General features: G+C 32.9%; 6 protein-coding genes across 6 annotated transcripts in view; 4 read left to right on the top strand and 2 right to left on the bottom strand.

Moving 5' to 3' along the window:
- The window catches only part of HELRODRAFT_182591 (hypothetical protein), a gene marked incomplete at both ends in the record, with an annotated part of 3,456 nt that extends 1,324 nt beyond the window's left edge, over positions 1-2,132 (bottom strand). The window contains 5 exons of the mRNA XM_009032837.1: positions 29-372; positions 591-727; positions 815-967; positions 1,347-1,472; positions 1,733-2,132. Coding sequence (XP_009031085.1) covers positions 29-372; positions 591-727; positions 815-967; positions 1,347-1,472; positions 1,733-2,132 — 1,160 coding nt within the window. The remainder of the gene's footprint in view (positions 1-28; positions 373-590; positions 728-814; positions 968-1,346; positions 1,473-1,732) is intronic.
- A 924-nt stretch (positions 2,133-3,056) lies between these two features.
- On the bottom strand, positions 3,057-4,396 carry HELRODRAFT_182590 (hypothetical protein; the record flags this gene model as incomplete). Its single annotated transcript, XM_009032836.1, has 2 exons — positions 3,057-4,032; positions 4,359-4,396. The coding sequence occupies 2 exons, from the start codon at positions 4,394-4,396 to the stop codon at positions 3,057-3,059; spliced, it is 1,014 nt and encodes a 337-aa protein (XP_009031084.1).
- Positions 4,397-6,171: 1,775 nt separating this feature from the next.
- On the top strand, positions 6,172-6,914 carry HELRODRAFT_182589 (hypothetical protein; the record flags this gene model as incomplete). The annotated part of the gene is made up of 2 exons (XM_009032835.1): positions 6,172-6,364; positions 6,802-6,914. The coding sequence occupies 2 exons, from the start codon at positions 6,172-6,174 to the stop codon at positions 6,912-6,914; spliced, it is 306 nt and encodes a 101-aa protein (XP_009031083.1).
- Positions 6,915-7,898: 984 nt separating this feature from the next.
- HELRODRAFT_182588 (hypothetical protein) lies at positions 7,899-8,784 on the top strand (the record flags this gene model as incomplete). Its single annotated transcript, XM_009032834.1, has 3 exons — positions 7,899-8,121; positions 8,329-8,454; positions 8,573-8,784. 3 exons carry the CDS (start codon positions 7,899-7,901, stop codon positions 8,782-8,784), a joined length of 561 nt encoding a protein of 186 aa, XP_009031082.1.
- A 730-nt stretch (positions 8,785-9,514) lies between these two features.
- On the top strand, positions 9,515-11,160 carry HELRODRAFT_182587 (hypothetical protein; the record flags this gene model as incomplete). The annotated part of the gene is made up of 3 exons (XM_009032833.1): positions 9,515-9,618; positions 9,977-10,493; positions 11,029-11,160. The coding sequence occupies 3 exons, from the start codon at positions 9,515-9,517 to the stop codon at positions 11,158-11,160; spliced, it is 753 nt and encodes a 250-aa protein (XP_009031081.1).
- Positions 11,161-11,968: 808 nt separating this feature from the next.
- Positions 11,969-13,390, top strand: part of HELRODRAFT_182586 (hypothetical protein) — a gene marked incomplete at both ends in the record, with an annotated part of 2,160 nt that continues 738 nt past the window's right edge. Inside the window, 3 exons of the mRNA XM_009032832.1 lie at positions 11,969-12,263; positions 12,375-12,497; positions 12,940-13,086. Coding sequence (XP_009031080.1) covers positions 11,969-12,263; positions 12,375-12,497; positions 12,940-13,086 — 565 coding nt within the window. The remainder of the gene's footprint in view (positions 12,264-12,374; positions 12,498-12,939; positions 13,087-13,390) is intronic.

Here is a 13,390-nt window from a genome sequence, read left to right as displayed (position 1 = left end):
TGTCTTATGCTTACAAGCAACTAAGAACGGGACTGATTTAGAATCCTCACCAATGTTGATGTTATTATTATTCATGCTGCTGTTATTAATGTCATTTTCGTTAGCGTGAATGGATGCGTATGTTTCACTTCTATTAATGTCATTTTCGATTATTTGGATTTTTTTGTTGCGTTTTTCCATGCAAGAAATTTTTTTATTTTTAATAATTTTGTTTTTGCTATCGTCATTATCATCGTCGCCGGCAAAATCATTTTGTGTGTCAGCATTTTTATTTTTGTTCATTTTTTTCTTGTAGTATTTTATGCCAACACAAAGGAGGATGGCGCTGAGTGACAGTACTAGAAGACTGCCCAAGCAAGCTATCCAAATCTTCTGTGTTGTTGTTGTTGTTGATGTCATTGGTGTCGTTAATGTTTTGTCATTTGTTGTTGGTGTTGTTGCATTGTTTGTTAATGTGATGTTGGTTGTCGTAGCCGTGGCTGTTGTGTTTGGAGAAGCTGTTGTTGACTCTGAAAATATTATTAATGTATTCATAACTTAAAATATTCTTCTGAGGTAGATCATCAAATACCTTTTTTCTTATAACAGACCACGTAATAGGGTGTAGCCCCAAAACAATCCGCCGACCACCAATCATTGGAGTCTACGTTGTAATAGGCGCAATTTGATTGGTCGATCGGTTGCCCGCTATGCCATCTGTCCAATAAGAGTTCTTTATTTTCTGACGCTGATGATTGGTTAATTTATTTTAGCTCATGAATCAACATGTACAAAAAATTTTCAAGAGCCATACCGTTTCTCCAGTAAAATGCACCTTGACTGACCAACACCCAAACTTTTGAGTTTGCTGGTAATGTGAGCAAGTTATTCAAATCATTCAAGCCGGGCAAGTCCGATCCACTTTCAATGCAGTTCTTTCGGGCGTTGAACCAGGAAAAAACGCCGAACGTTGGCTGTTTCATTTGGTCTTTGTGTGTGTGTGTGCGTATGGGGTGGAAAAATTTAATTTAGCGGATTAATTTTTGAATGCTTAAATTTTTTAAAATCGCAAATTTATTTATAAGAAAATAGAATTTAAATAATATTAATTAATATCATTTTTTCTAATAATTTAATTGAACGCCTATTTGAACAGGTATACTGTTTTTATACTCTCTCTCTTTTTTTTTCTCTCTCTCTCTCTTCGAATAAGTTTTCAAAAGTTTTAAAACAACAAAACCCTTAATTGCGACCTGTTCGCATTCGAATCCAGTAACTGCAACACCACTACCAGGCACCCTAACCACAAAACCATCTCAACGACTAAAAAATATCGTTAATTATTATTATAAAACAGCTAAACTTACTCAGCTCATTCCTGCATATGTATTTGTTTTTATTGTTGGAATTCTCCTTCCCAAACCTCAGAAGGTCGCCCGTGTTGTATGCAAAAGCGTTCGTACAAAGACTGCATTGGTTATCATTCTCAAAAGCTTTGAATAAAAAATTAATTTAATAAAATATCTTGAAATAGAATTTTTATATCGTAAATATAATAATTTCAAATAATAGTTATCGCAATATCAACAGCTTATAAATAATAACGATGCTACAGCTGCTGCTTCTACTACTGCTGCTGCTTCTACTACTGCTGCTGCTACTACTAATAATATTAATAACACTAGCAATGACACTACGATTAATAATAAATTTAATCTCAATATATTTATAAAGATGAAAAAAAATTTCTTACTATAGTTGAATTCCAGCCCATCCAACCAGCACCACTTGTGGAAACTCCTTTCTATATTCAGCCAGTAATTTCCAATATAAATGGCGCTAAAATAATTTTTCATATCATTGGAAATAACCAGCATTTTATCGTCTGATATATCAAACAGTGTAGAGCTATTTTTCTGGCAAAAATCTCTAGCTACCGATAAACTTGTTGCTCGAGTCTGGTTGTAGTAAAGACAGATGTCCCCAGTGCAGTATTCGTTCGAAGACACCGGTGTCAGCAGCGTCAGAAACAGTGTTGCTGGTAGTAACGACTTAGCTAGTAGTTGTCGTTTAGTAAGGTTTAAAAATTTTGGAAACTTTTTAGCATGTGCAAGTGTTGGTGGTGTAGGTTGGGTCAAAATCGTCGTTGGCATGATTTTTAAATGAGTAAGCAACTCGTTTTTGAAAAATTAAATGATTTTTTTGGAAATTAAAACAAATCAATTTCAAATGAAAATCAATTTCAAATTTCAATACTTTTTTTGAGCAATTGACTATAATTTTTGATAAATTTAATAAATTGAAACAAATAAATTGGCTGTTAATGTCAGCTTGTTAACAACTTGTGGATTGTAAACTCGCGTCGAGGCTCTCAAAATAGAGGAAGAAGAGAGAGGAAGTGAGAGAGCGAGAGAGAAAGAGAGAGAGAGGAAGTAAGAGAGAGAGATAGAAAAGAATAGTAGTGGCAGTAATAATAATAATTTTCGGCTGGCTAGTATTTAAATTTATTCATTGTTGTGCTGTGCGAGGTTAGGAAGTACATACTTGGGTTAAAATATAATGTTAAAGAGATTTCTCAACTTCAATCGCCATGTTTTGAGTCCAATTCGGCGTCTTAAAATGCTATGTTTTCAATGTTTTGCCGGCTATTTTCTATTTTCATTCTTATCCTATAAAAAGCTAGCCTAATTGGAGCTAAAATCGAAGAATGGGTGCTACAAAGATACACATAAACATAAATATACAAACATACAACCACATAAACACACAAATACAGGTTCTCACACAAACATATGCCCACAAATATATATATATATATATATATATATATATTTATTTATTTATTTATTAATACATTTAATTAAGCGATAATTACAATCAAAAAGTTCACAAAAGCGTCATCCATATCATATTAATTAAAGTTAATGATGGTAGTTATTAACAAACATATCAAAATCAATGTGTGAATAAATAAGTTTTTACTCTTCATAATTATCGTTATTATTATTATTATTATCATCATTAATATAACCATAATTAATAATAATATTGTTATTATTATTACTTATCAATGTTCTTCATTTTTTCACTGATAAGTCCTTAGGTTCGCTAAATTTTTTCATCAGCTCTGAATTCAACTTCTTATTTTCAATCTTTTTATAGCCATTAGTTATGTTTATAATATTTTTATTATTATTATAATTATTATTATTCGCGGTTGTAGTAGAAGTAGTAGTAGTGGTAGTAGTAGTAGTAGTAGTAGTGGCTGTAGTGGTAGTAGTTGTAGTACTTTTTTTCCTATTACCGTTATAATTGACGTTCTTACTAGAAGTAGTAGCAGTGATAGAAGTAATACAAGCAGCAGCAGTAGTAGCTGCAGCAACAGCAGCAGCTGTAGTAACAGCAGTAGTAGCAGCAGTAGTAGTAGTGGTCGAAGCAGTAATAGTAGTTGCAATAGTAGTGGTAGTTGTATCAATAGGAGTTATCTTATGTGTTAAATAAACATGTTCATCGCTGTACCTTTTATTTAGAATTTCATATTCATTTTCGTTGCTGTAATTTTCATTGTAACTATTGCTGTTATTTGAGTTTACTTTTAAACTATTGTTGTCATTAATGTTATTGTTGTGGATGTTATTGTTGTGGATGTTGTTGTTGTTGATGTTATTGCTGCTTTTGATCCTTCTGTTGCTGACATGAATGTTGTTGATGTTACTAATGGCGTCTTTGTCGTTGTTGTTAATGATGTCGTTTCTAGTGTTGTTAATTTTCGTTGAGTTTAGCTTTTTTGAAATGTTTTTGATAACTTTGCCGATGGGTTTTTTGCCAATTCTTTCAGAATTTTTGTCAAAATTTCCATCTTTTGAGTCGTTATTAATAGCGAGGTTGCCATTGTTTATATTATTTTCAGTAGGTTCAGTAACATTTTTGATGCTTCTGTCCTGTTTGTTGTTAAGATTGATATTGTCTTTTTCAAAATATACTGAATTGTCGGCACTAATTAAATCAGAATTTTCATATATGTCAATGTATACATCCCCAACGTTTTTGCTGCTGTTGTTGTTGTTGTTGTTGGTGGTGGTGGTGGTGTTGGAGTTTTCATTTGACTTCGTTTTCTCTTGATCACACCTTAATTTAAATGAAATGAGATTGTTATCTTGTTCATTCCATTTAACCAATAACAGCCTTGGCGTCACTTATGCAAACGGATTAAGCTAAACCTCCGTACCACAAAAACTGTAAAATTAACACCACAAAATTGTAACATACACAACACCTCAAAATGTAACACACAGACCACACAACGTACATACACACCACATACACACCACACAACGTACATACACACCATATACACACCACACGATGTACATACACACCACACAATGTACATACTCACCAAACTAACGACACACATGTACACCACACACAGTAACCAAAAACAATAAAATTAAAAAAAGATTAATTTTATGTTTTACTTTTTTTTTTTTCTTTTTAAGATGACGATGAGGACGATGATGATAATGATTATTGTCGTCGCTGTGACTCCAAGCATGAAAGACCCCAGATCTCTGGCTGTTACAGATGATGATGAAGATGATGAAGACGATGAAGTTGTCGTTGTTAGTTGTCGTTGTTTTGATGTCGTCGTCGGGTTTGTTGTTTGCTGAATTAGAAGTTTTTTAGTTGTAGTAGTTGGTGGTTTGACTGTAGTTGTTGTTGGTTTAGTTTTAGTAGTTGATGGTTTAGTTGTTGTTGTTGATGGTTTGATTGTAGTTGTTGTTGGTTTAGTTGTAGTTGTTGATGGTTTAGTTGTAGTTGTTGATGGTTTGGTTGTAGTTGTTGATGGTTTGGTTGTAGTTGTTGATGGTTTGGTTGTAGTTGTTGATGGTTTGGTTGTAGTAGTTGATGGTTTGGTTGTAGTAACAGTTGCTTTGGTTGTTGTTGTTGGTTTGATAGTAGTAACAGTTGCTTTGATTGTTTTTGTTGTTGTTGTTGGTTTGTTAGTAACACTTGGTTTGATTGTTGTTGTTGTAGTAGTTGTCGTTGCCATTATAAAAATATTAATAAAAAAAACTTCCGTGAAAAAAAACAAAAAAAAACAACAGACAGACACCAAGTTAAAATAAAAGTTTTGATAAAATAGATACAACAAAAATTGACTTCTACTTAAAACTATTTAAATTTAACACTTGTTACATACATTATTTATATTATACGATGGTACAATTTATTGAAATATTTATAGAGAGAGAGAGGGAAAGAGAGAGAGGGAAAGAGAGAGAAAGAAGGAGAAATTGAAAAAAGAGATAGAGAAATAAGAAAAAACACAGAAAAAGAGAAACATAAATAAAGAGATATACGTGTATTGTTATACTAGAAAAAAAATGATAAAAAAAGAGGGAGAGAAAGATGGAGGGAGGTAGATAAAAATGGAGAGAGAAAGAGGAAAGAGAGGGGAGAGTTTTTATCCTGTTTCGGTGAACGCATCTTTGGGTAATTAAAAATTTCGTGATCAATAAAAAAATAATTTTAATAAGAACAATAATAATAATAATAATAATAATAATAATAATAATAATAATAATAATAATAATAATAATTATAATAATATTTTAACGAAAGATTACTGATGCCATTACTGCTACTACTACAGCGACTACTACTACTTTTATAACAGCGACGACCACTATTCAATACTACTGCTGATGCTGTTTTTAATTAATACAAAATGTAATTATTATTAATACAAAGATTAATTATGAAAATAAAATTATTATTACGATATTGTTGTTATTATTACTATTAAACTCTATTGGTATTTTTCTTTCGTCATTAAAGTTATTCCCTTCATCTTATCGTAAATTTGAGGACAATTAAGGGGCCATAAATGATGTCACGCTTCAAGGGGGGTGAGGGGGTCCAAATATTTGTGATGCTTTGTGTCGAGGGGGTGAGAGGGGGTAAACGCAAGTGTGACGTTCCTTTTTTTTAGATAAACAAAACAATAAATAAATTTTCTTTCATATATATGCGCATACATGAATATTAAAGTTTTCAAGCGAACAAGTAGCTCATGAATATTAATTAAAGGAGGAGTCAAATTTAAATGCCATCGTTAAAGTTAAAGAGACTGTGGACGAACAATAACAATGTTCATCTAAAGCACTCTCTAAAAATCATGCCTTTAAAATGCTTGTGCTGGACAAGTTGAGGACCAAGATTGGCATCATAAATAACGGTTTAAATGGTCTTTACATACGAAAATTCGCTGGCATATTGTCAGTTGAGCGGTCTGAACAGTTAAAAGAATGCGAAAACAAGAAGAAAAATCTGGTAAAGATGTTACATGTGAAAGCTCAAGGACAGACCCGCAAACACAAAAGTCTTGATAATCAAAGAGAAAGACTTGACAAACTTTGTAAACGGGGGTAAAGTTTTTATTTTTGGTGGGTTGGTCGATTTGTGACACTTGGTTCAGTTCGTATCCTTCAAACCGCCTCCAATTTATTAAACTTGGCACACAAGTCTCCTCTGTTTTATGTTTATCTACCGGAGTTCCTCAGGGCTCTGTATTAGGTCCAATGCTTTTCAATATTTATATTAGTCTCTCATCTGAAAATTTTAACAATTATGGCTTATCCTTCCATCAATATGCCGACGACACAAGCATCGTATCTAAAATCTCTCATCAAAATATCTCTTCTCAACTTGGTAGACTTAATTCTTGCGTCTCATCGATGAAGGACTACCATTCACTTGATTTTCTTCAAATAATTGCTGAAATAAAAATCTTAAATAATGTTTTTTGACACACCACAGCAACAAACGAAACGTTTCCCACCTTTCCCAACGTGTCAATCCCTGGATCAAACCTGTCTACACCCACAAGTCTTAAACTGCTAGGCACAAAAAAGATGAAATGGTACAATTAATTTATATATAGAGAGAGAAAGAAAGAGAAAAAAAGAGAGAGAGAAAAGTATAAAAAAGAGAGATGGAGACAGAAAAATAATAAAAAATACTGAAAGAAAAAAGAAAGAGAAATAAATAAAGAGATATACATGTACTGTTATATTGGGAAGAAATTGCAACAAAAGAGAGAGAGAAAGATGGAGAGAGGTAGATAGAAATGAAGAGGGTAGAGTTAGGGAGATAGATAGAAATGGAGAGGGTAGAATTTTTAGACGTGTCTTTCTCATCCTGTTTCATTAATGGCACCATGGGTAATTAAAATTTTCGCGATCCCATTATCCACAAATACTTAAAAATTTGTTGCGAGAAATTGTCTCTCTCTTTCTTCTTTGTTTCTTTATTTTCTCTCTCTCTTTCTCTCTCTCTCTCTCTCTCTCTCTCTCTCTCTCTCTCTCTATGATTAATTTTGGTAGGTTTATATGTAAGTTGTAGTTAATAGTTCTAATTAATTCATTAACTCTAATTATGAGATGAATCATATGTCTAGGGCAAAGGTTTTTTTTTAAATGGAATTGTTTATAGATAAAAATGTTTGCAAGGTTTTTTCATTGATATGTTGGTCTTTGAGTTTTTGTCGTTCAAGTCAAAATTTTACAAAAATTGTGCCATAAAAGTTTGTAGTTTGATAAAGTTGAGCCATTTTCGGGTTAAAATCTTGCTTGGAAATAATATTCAATCAAATAATTAAGCAACATTTTATGCCAATTACTTAATTACTACAACGAGCCGGTACTGTGATGCTAGAAAAAGGGTTTTTACACAAATATATATGTGTGTATGCGTGTGTTATTGTTGAATGCATGCACATGTACATAGATAGAAGAAAAATATATTTGTGCGAACGTGAACAATACCTTGAACTCAAATCTATAGTTATATTTCGCTAGTAGGTAGCCAAAGAAGCGAAGCTTGAATAGTGAATAGTACTGCAATAAAAAAAACCAATGACTTTTCATCAAATGTTTATCGTTTTAAGTTTGTTATTGAGTGTTAGTGTCAAAAAATCACAATCTGAAGAATACTTTAAAGATGGAATTTATCTGAACTGGACTGGAGTGTTTGTTTCTACATTGGCTAAAGCTCAAAATCATTGTCAGCGCTCTGGAATGAAATTGCTGGAATTAAGAGATGAAAGAATGTTTGAAGTGTTGAATAATAAAACTAGCAGTAAGTTCTTTAGTAATCGGATTTGGTTGAATTTGGAAAAAGATTCCAAAGAATGGAAGTGGGTGGATGGAACAGCGTTAGGTTAAGTTTTTGATTTTAATTTAAAAAAAATAAATTTCTGTTAATTTTGAAAATTTTGATTTCGGTAATATATAATTATGATGCGTTTAATATTCAACAACAATAAATTATGTATGAAATTAGCAGATGGTAAAGTTGCAATTGAAAGCCACAAGGACTGTGTTGTGGTTGAACTTTCAGATAATGACTCCGTGACTGTTTCGTCTCAAACTGCCTACCATGAATTCCATTATGCTTGCCAATACAAACAGAGTAAGTGTTCATTTACTTAAAAAACAACGTTCTCTTTACCAAATAAAACAAATTTTGGTCCATATAAATAGTTTGAAAAAATTTTTTTAATTAAAAAAAAATTATCAAATGTTTTAAGCGGATCCAACGAGCAGTCAACCTTGGAATGTTGAAATGAACTCGAAAAAATTACGCTGGTTCGACGCCAGGAATGACTGCCTGAGGAAGGGTGGAGATTTGCTGGTTATGAGAGATGCCATCAGGGATAGCAAGGTGATTTTTAAAGACTACAGAAACGTGCCCTACTGGGTGGGCCTTACGAATTTGAATTACTACTGGCAAACTGGTTAGACCAATCTTTATTTTTTTGCAAGATTCACACTTGTTTCATCTTTTAGACATCTTGAAAAAGATTCAATTTGAAATAAAAAATTCTGATAAATGAGCAAAGTGTCAATAAAAGTATTTATACCGAAAAGACAAAACTCCATTGGAACTTAGCAACTGGTTTTTCGACCAGCCCTCTTCCTCTGCTGGGAATTGTGTTCTTCTAATTCAAAAATATGGATACAGCTGGTTCTCAATCAAGTGTGAATTCGGCAATATTGGTTTTGCTGTTGTTTGCTACGGTAAGTGTCACTGTTGCAAATTGACAAACTTGTACGTTTCTAGGTTATTATCTAATGTGGCAGTTCCTAGGTTGGAGTATAACCTGATAATTACATTCTATGTGTTTGATGCGTGGTTTCAAGCGGATTCATGTGTGTGTGTGTGTGTGTTTGAGTGTGTGTTCGTTTGCGTGTGTGTGTGTGTGTTTGTTTGCGTGTATGTATGTGTATGTGTGTTTGTTTTCGTGTATGTGTTGTTGATATTTCTGAAAATAATTCAAAATGGAAGCTGATGACGGGAGAAAATTATCTCAATAAATTTAGATCTAAAAGAATTCAATAAATACAGCAAAAACCTGAAAAGTTTTTTGACTTAAATTCAAAAAAAATCACTAGATGATATTAGAACCAGACTTCTGCCACAAACAACATCATCATCATCTTCGATAGAATCATTATCAAGAGAGACCAAGATGGGTGTAAGTGTGGTCCTAACCTTGTTCGCACTGCTGTTACTGATGGTTGTTGTTGTCTTGGTGGTAGCTGTTATAAAGACTAAAAGAAGGATTAACAAAATGTAACAAATTATTAATTTACCCATATTTGGTGGTGTACCCACACACATAAAGACACATAAACACAAACACATACGCATGAATATGTACATAGATTTTTACCACACACACACACACACACACACACACACACACACACACACACACACACACACACACACACACACACACACACATGTATATAGGTACATATATTTTTACACACACACAAACACACACACACATATATATATTTATATTTGTGAATTTCCTATGTTTAAAATTATGGAGTTCTTCAATGTTGAAGAACTGCAGAATTTTATGCGTTACATGAAATAAACTTGTAAAAAAAAAAAAAAATTGAACGTGTCCATTTTGCAGATCAGTAAATCTGGAAAGCAGTGTGAAGCCGACAAAATTTTCCGCCCTAAGTTACATCGCCCAAATTACTACTACGACAACAAGCACAACGACGGCAGTGATAAAAGTAGCTGACACTGAAGCGGCGACAACAGCCACAGTGAATTTAACATCACTACCGAAAGCACCAGCCACCCGACCAAAGCCACCACCAGTCCAAAAACCAGCGTCAACAAAATCAGCGAATCCGTCGTATGATGAGAGATCCTCCATTGTAGTTTACGATTGCATTGTTGGAGAGGTAGCAGTCAAAACCGACGACGACAGCCATAACTGCAGCAGCAGAAGCAGCCACAGCAACCACAGCAACAACAGTGTAGCATATGATGACATTGTTGGTAGCGTTGCAGTCGAAACCCTTGACGACGACAATAACACTGACGACAACAACAACTTTTACATTAAAAACAACATCATCAACAACAACGACAATCATGAATATGATATCATGAGAAACAATGAGAATATATATATTGATGTGTATCAATTTTGATATAGAACGATTGTTCAAACTAAAATGAATTCAAGTTATCTCAAAATAATTTATCAGCAGCATCTTGTCCTGCTGTTGCTTTGGTCTGATTTGTGTGTGTGTGTGTGTGTGTATGTTGGTGAGTGTGTGTGTGTATGTTAATGTGTGTGTGTGTGTGTGTGTTAGTGTGTGTGTGTGTGTGTGTGTGGTTTGTGTGTGTGTGTGTGTCGTCATACGGATATTTTTGGAAAATAATCAGGAGAAAGTTTATTATAATAATAACTAGTTTTCCATTTTTTTGCGGTTCCAATGGAAATAATGCCGGCAGACAATGAACGAAATAAATTCTATTATTCTTATTTAAGATTAAATTGAAATTAAATTAAAATAAAGATTTTAATCAATGTGTTAGTCATTTGGTTTGTTGGTTAAAATACACCTGAATGAGATTTTAAACACTATTCAGAGAGTTCTTACCCAGATTGCTATAAAAAAGCAAACACATATATCACACATCACACACATTACATGTGGATGGAAGGAATTGTTTGCGCTCGAAACCAGTCACTGCAACTTCATGACCAGACGCCTTAACCGTTATACTACCTTGGAAGTGTTAAAGTTAAACGAGTTATTAAAGATCAGTAATAATATTCTTGATGATGAAAAATAATTTTCAATAGTTGCTAGTGATGATTTTGATTTTACTTACCGATTAAACCGCACACACACACACACCACACACGCACACACCGCACACACACACACACCACACATAGATACACACACACATAGATACACACACGCACAAACACACACACAAGCGCGCACACACAATCACGTAATATGAGTGAATGTTATTCACAACCAAAGCAAAGTAGAAATTCTAATCATAGTATCCGTATTTACGAATAGCTTAAATTTAAATTTCACTCTACCGCTAGACAATGATTGAAATGGCTTTCGCTGAAAAGAACTTAACAAAAGTTGCACGTATGTAACTTGGCTATGCCATGCATAACAATGCTCATATTTGCTTCAGAATTATGCATGTCTGTGCACGTATGTATACATATATGCGTGTGTACATGTATGCTGTACTGTGTGTGTATCTATGTACGCTGTATGTACTGTGTGTGTATCTATGTATATGTGTGTGTGTTGTTTTTGTGTGTGTGAGAGAGATTTATGAATATTCATAAACGATTTGTTTGATTTTTGAAAGCAAAACTCTAGATTACTTCAGTCTGATTTGTACATATCTATCTATACGAGTGTGAAATTTTATTTGAAAAATTTGAAATTATTGTAAAAAGGTAATTATTTCTGAAATGAAATGAATTAATGAAACATATATATTATTTAACATTTTTACAAAACTCTTTTAAATCATAAAATTGTAGAAGATTTTAAGTTAAATTTAATGGTATATAAAACACTGTTTAAACTTAATAATATATCTTTTTAATAAAACAAAAACAATGATTTTTAAATCTTTGTTCGTTGTAAACATTCTTATCTTCAACTTCGATATATCAAGGAGCGAAAATTTCTGCAAGCATGACATCTGTTTAAATTGGTGGGGTAATACCTTGGCTGCTAGCTTGAAAGAAGCCCAAGACATTTGTGCGAGCAACGGTTCGAAACTACTCGAAATTTTGGATGATAGAATGTTTGAAGTACTAGTGAGTGTATATGGAGAGATATCCAGTGACAATTTTTGGTTAAATTTGAGAAGTTTTTCCCATGAATGGCAATGGCTAGACGGAACATCAGGTTTGCTTAACATTTAAAAAAAATAAATTTCTAAATTTATTTTGTCAAAAATTTTTAAATTAATAATTTTTTTTAAATAAATTTGCTAACCTAGGATTTTTGTTTAATTAGCCGCCAGCCAGAAGATATCTCAAAATTATGGTAATTATGGGAGTGTTCAGTTATCTGGTGATGTAGTAACTGTTACATCAAACACTGCCAGTAACAAATCGAACTACGCTTGTCAATATACAAGTTAGTATGACTGATAATATTTCTTCATATAAAAAATTGAATTAAATTGAGCTAAAAAAAGTTAATTCAAAGTAATCTACATGAATCTATATAAAATTTAGACAGCACGTGCGGTTTGCCATGCGGTGTTGAATTAAACTCAAACGCGTCAAGCTGGTTTGAGGCCAGGAATGACTGCCTAAGGAAAGGCGGGGATTTGTTAGTTATGAAAGATGCATTGAATGAGGCCAAGCAAATTTTTCAACAAACTACCGATAGACATTTTTGGTTGGGTTTAACAAGCATCACTTATTATTGGCAAATGTGTTAGTTTTTTTCTCATGTTATTTGCTAATATTGTAACTTATTCGAAGTTTTTCAGTAGCAGAAGATTTGTCAATTTAATCTATAAATATTATTTTAAAATGTGAAAATATTTACTAGAATTAATTATTTTTTACAGCAAACGCCACATTAAAAATAAGTAACTGGAAAGACGACAATTTTTACGCAAATTCAAACTGCGCCTACGTGTCTTTCAGTAACAACCTAAAATGGTTTACGAGTAATTGTGAAATTCGAAATTCTCGATACGCAGTTGCTTGCTACAGTAAGTCTTATTTTTGGAATTGTGTATAATATTGGCTATTTATTGATAGACATACAGCGTTTAATATTAGCAAACAGTCTCTTTTAAGTTTGTGAATGCAACAAATTATAATGAATTTAATTTGTCATTTTAAAAATAATACAATCGTATATTTTTGAAAATTTACAAAAACAAAATAGCTGACGAGCGAACGACAACTCGAGCCCCACAACCTTTGCCAACAAATCCAGCATCGTCATCATTACCACTCTCCTCCTCACCCTCATCTTCCTCTTCATCATCATTATCGAGAGAAGCTCAAATT

The sequence above is a fragment of the Helobdella robusta genome (genome assembly GCF_000326865.2).
Source record: "Helobdella robusta unplaced genomic scaffold HELROscaffold_88, whole genome shotgun sequence".
Taxonomy (NCBI): domain Eukaryota; kingdom Metazoa; phylum Annelida; class Clitellata; order Rhynchobdellida; family Glossiphoniidae; genus Helobdella; species Helobdella robusta.
The sequence above is the reverse complement of the archived record's forward strand: the minus strand, read 5'-3'. Positions and strand labels throughout refer to the sequence as shown.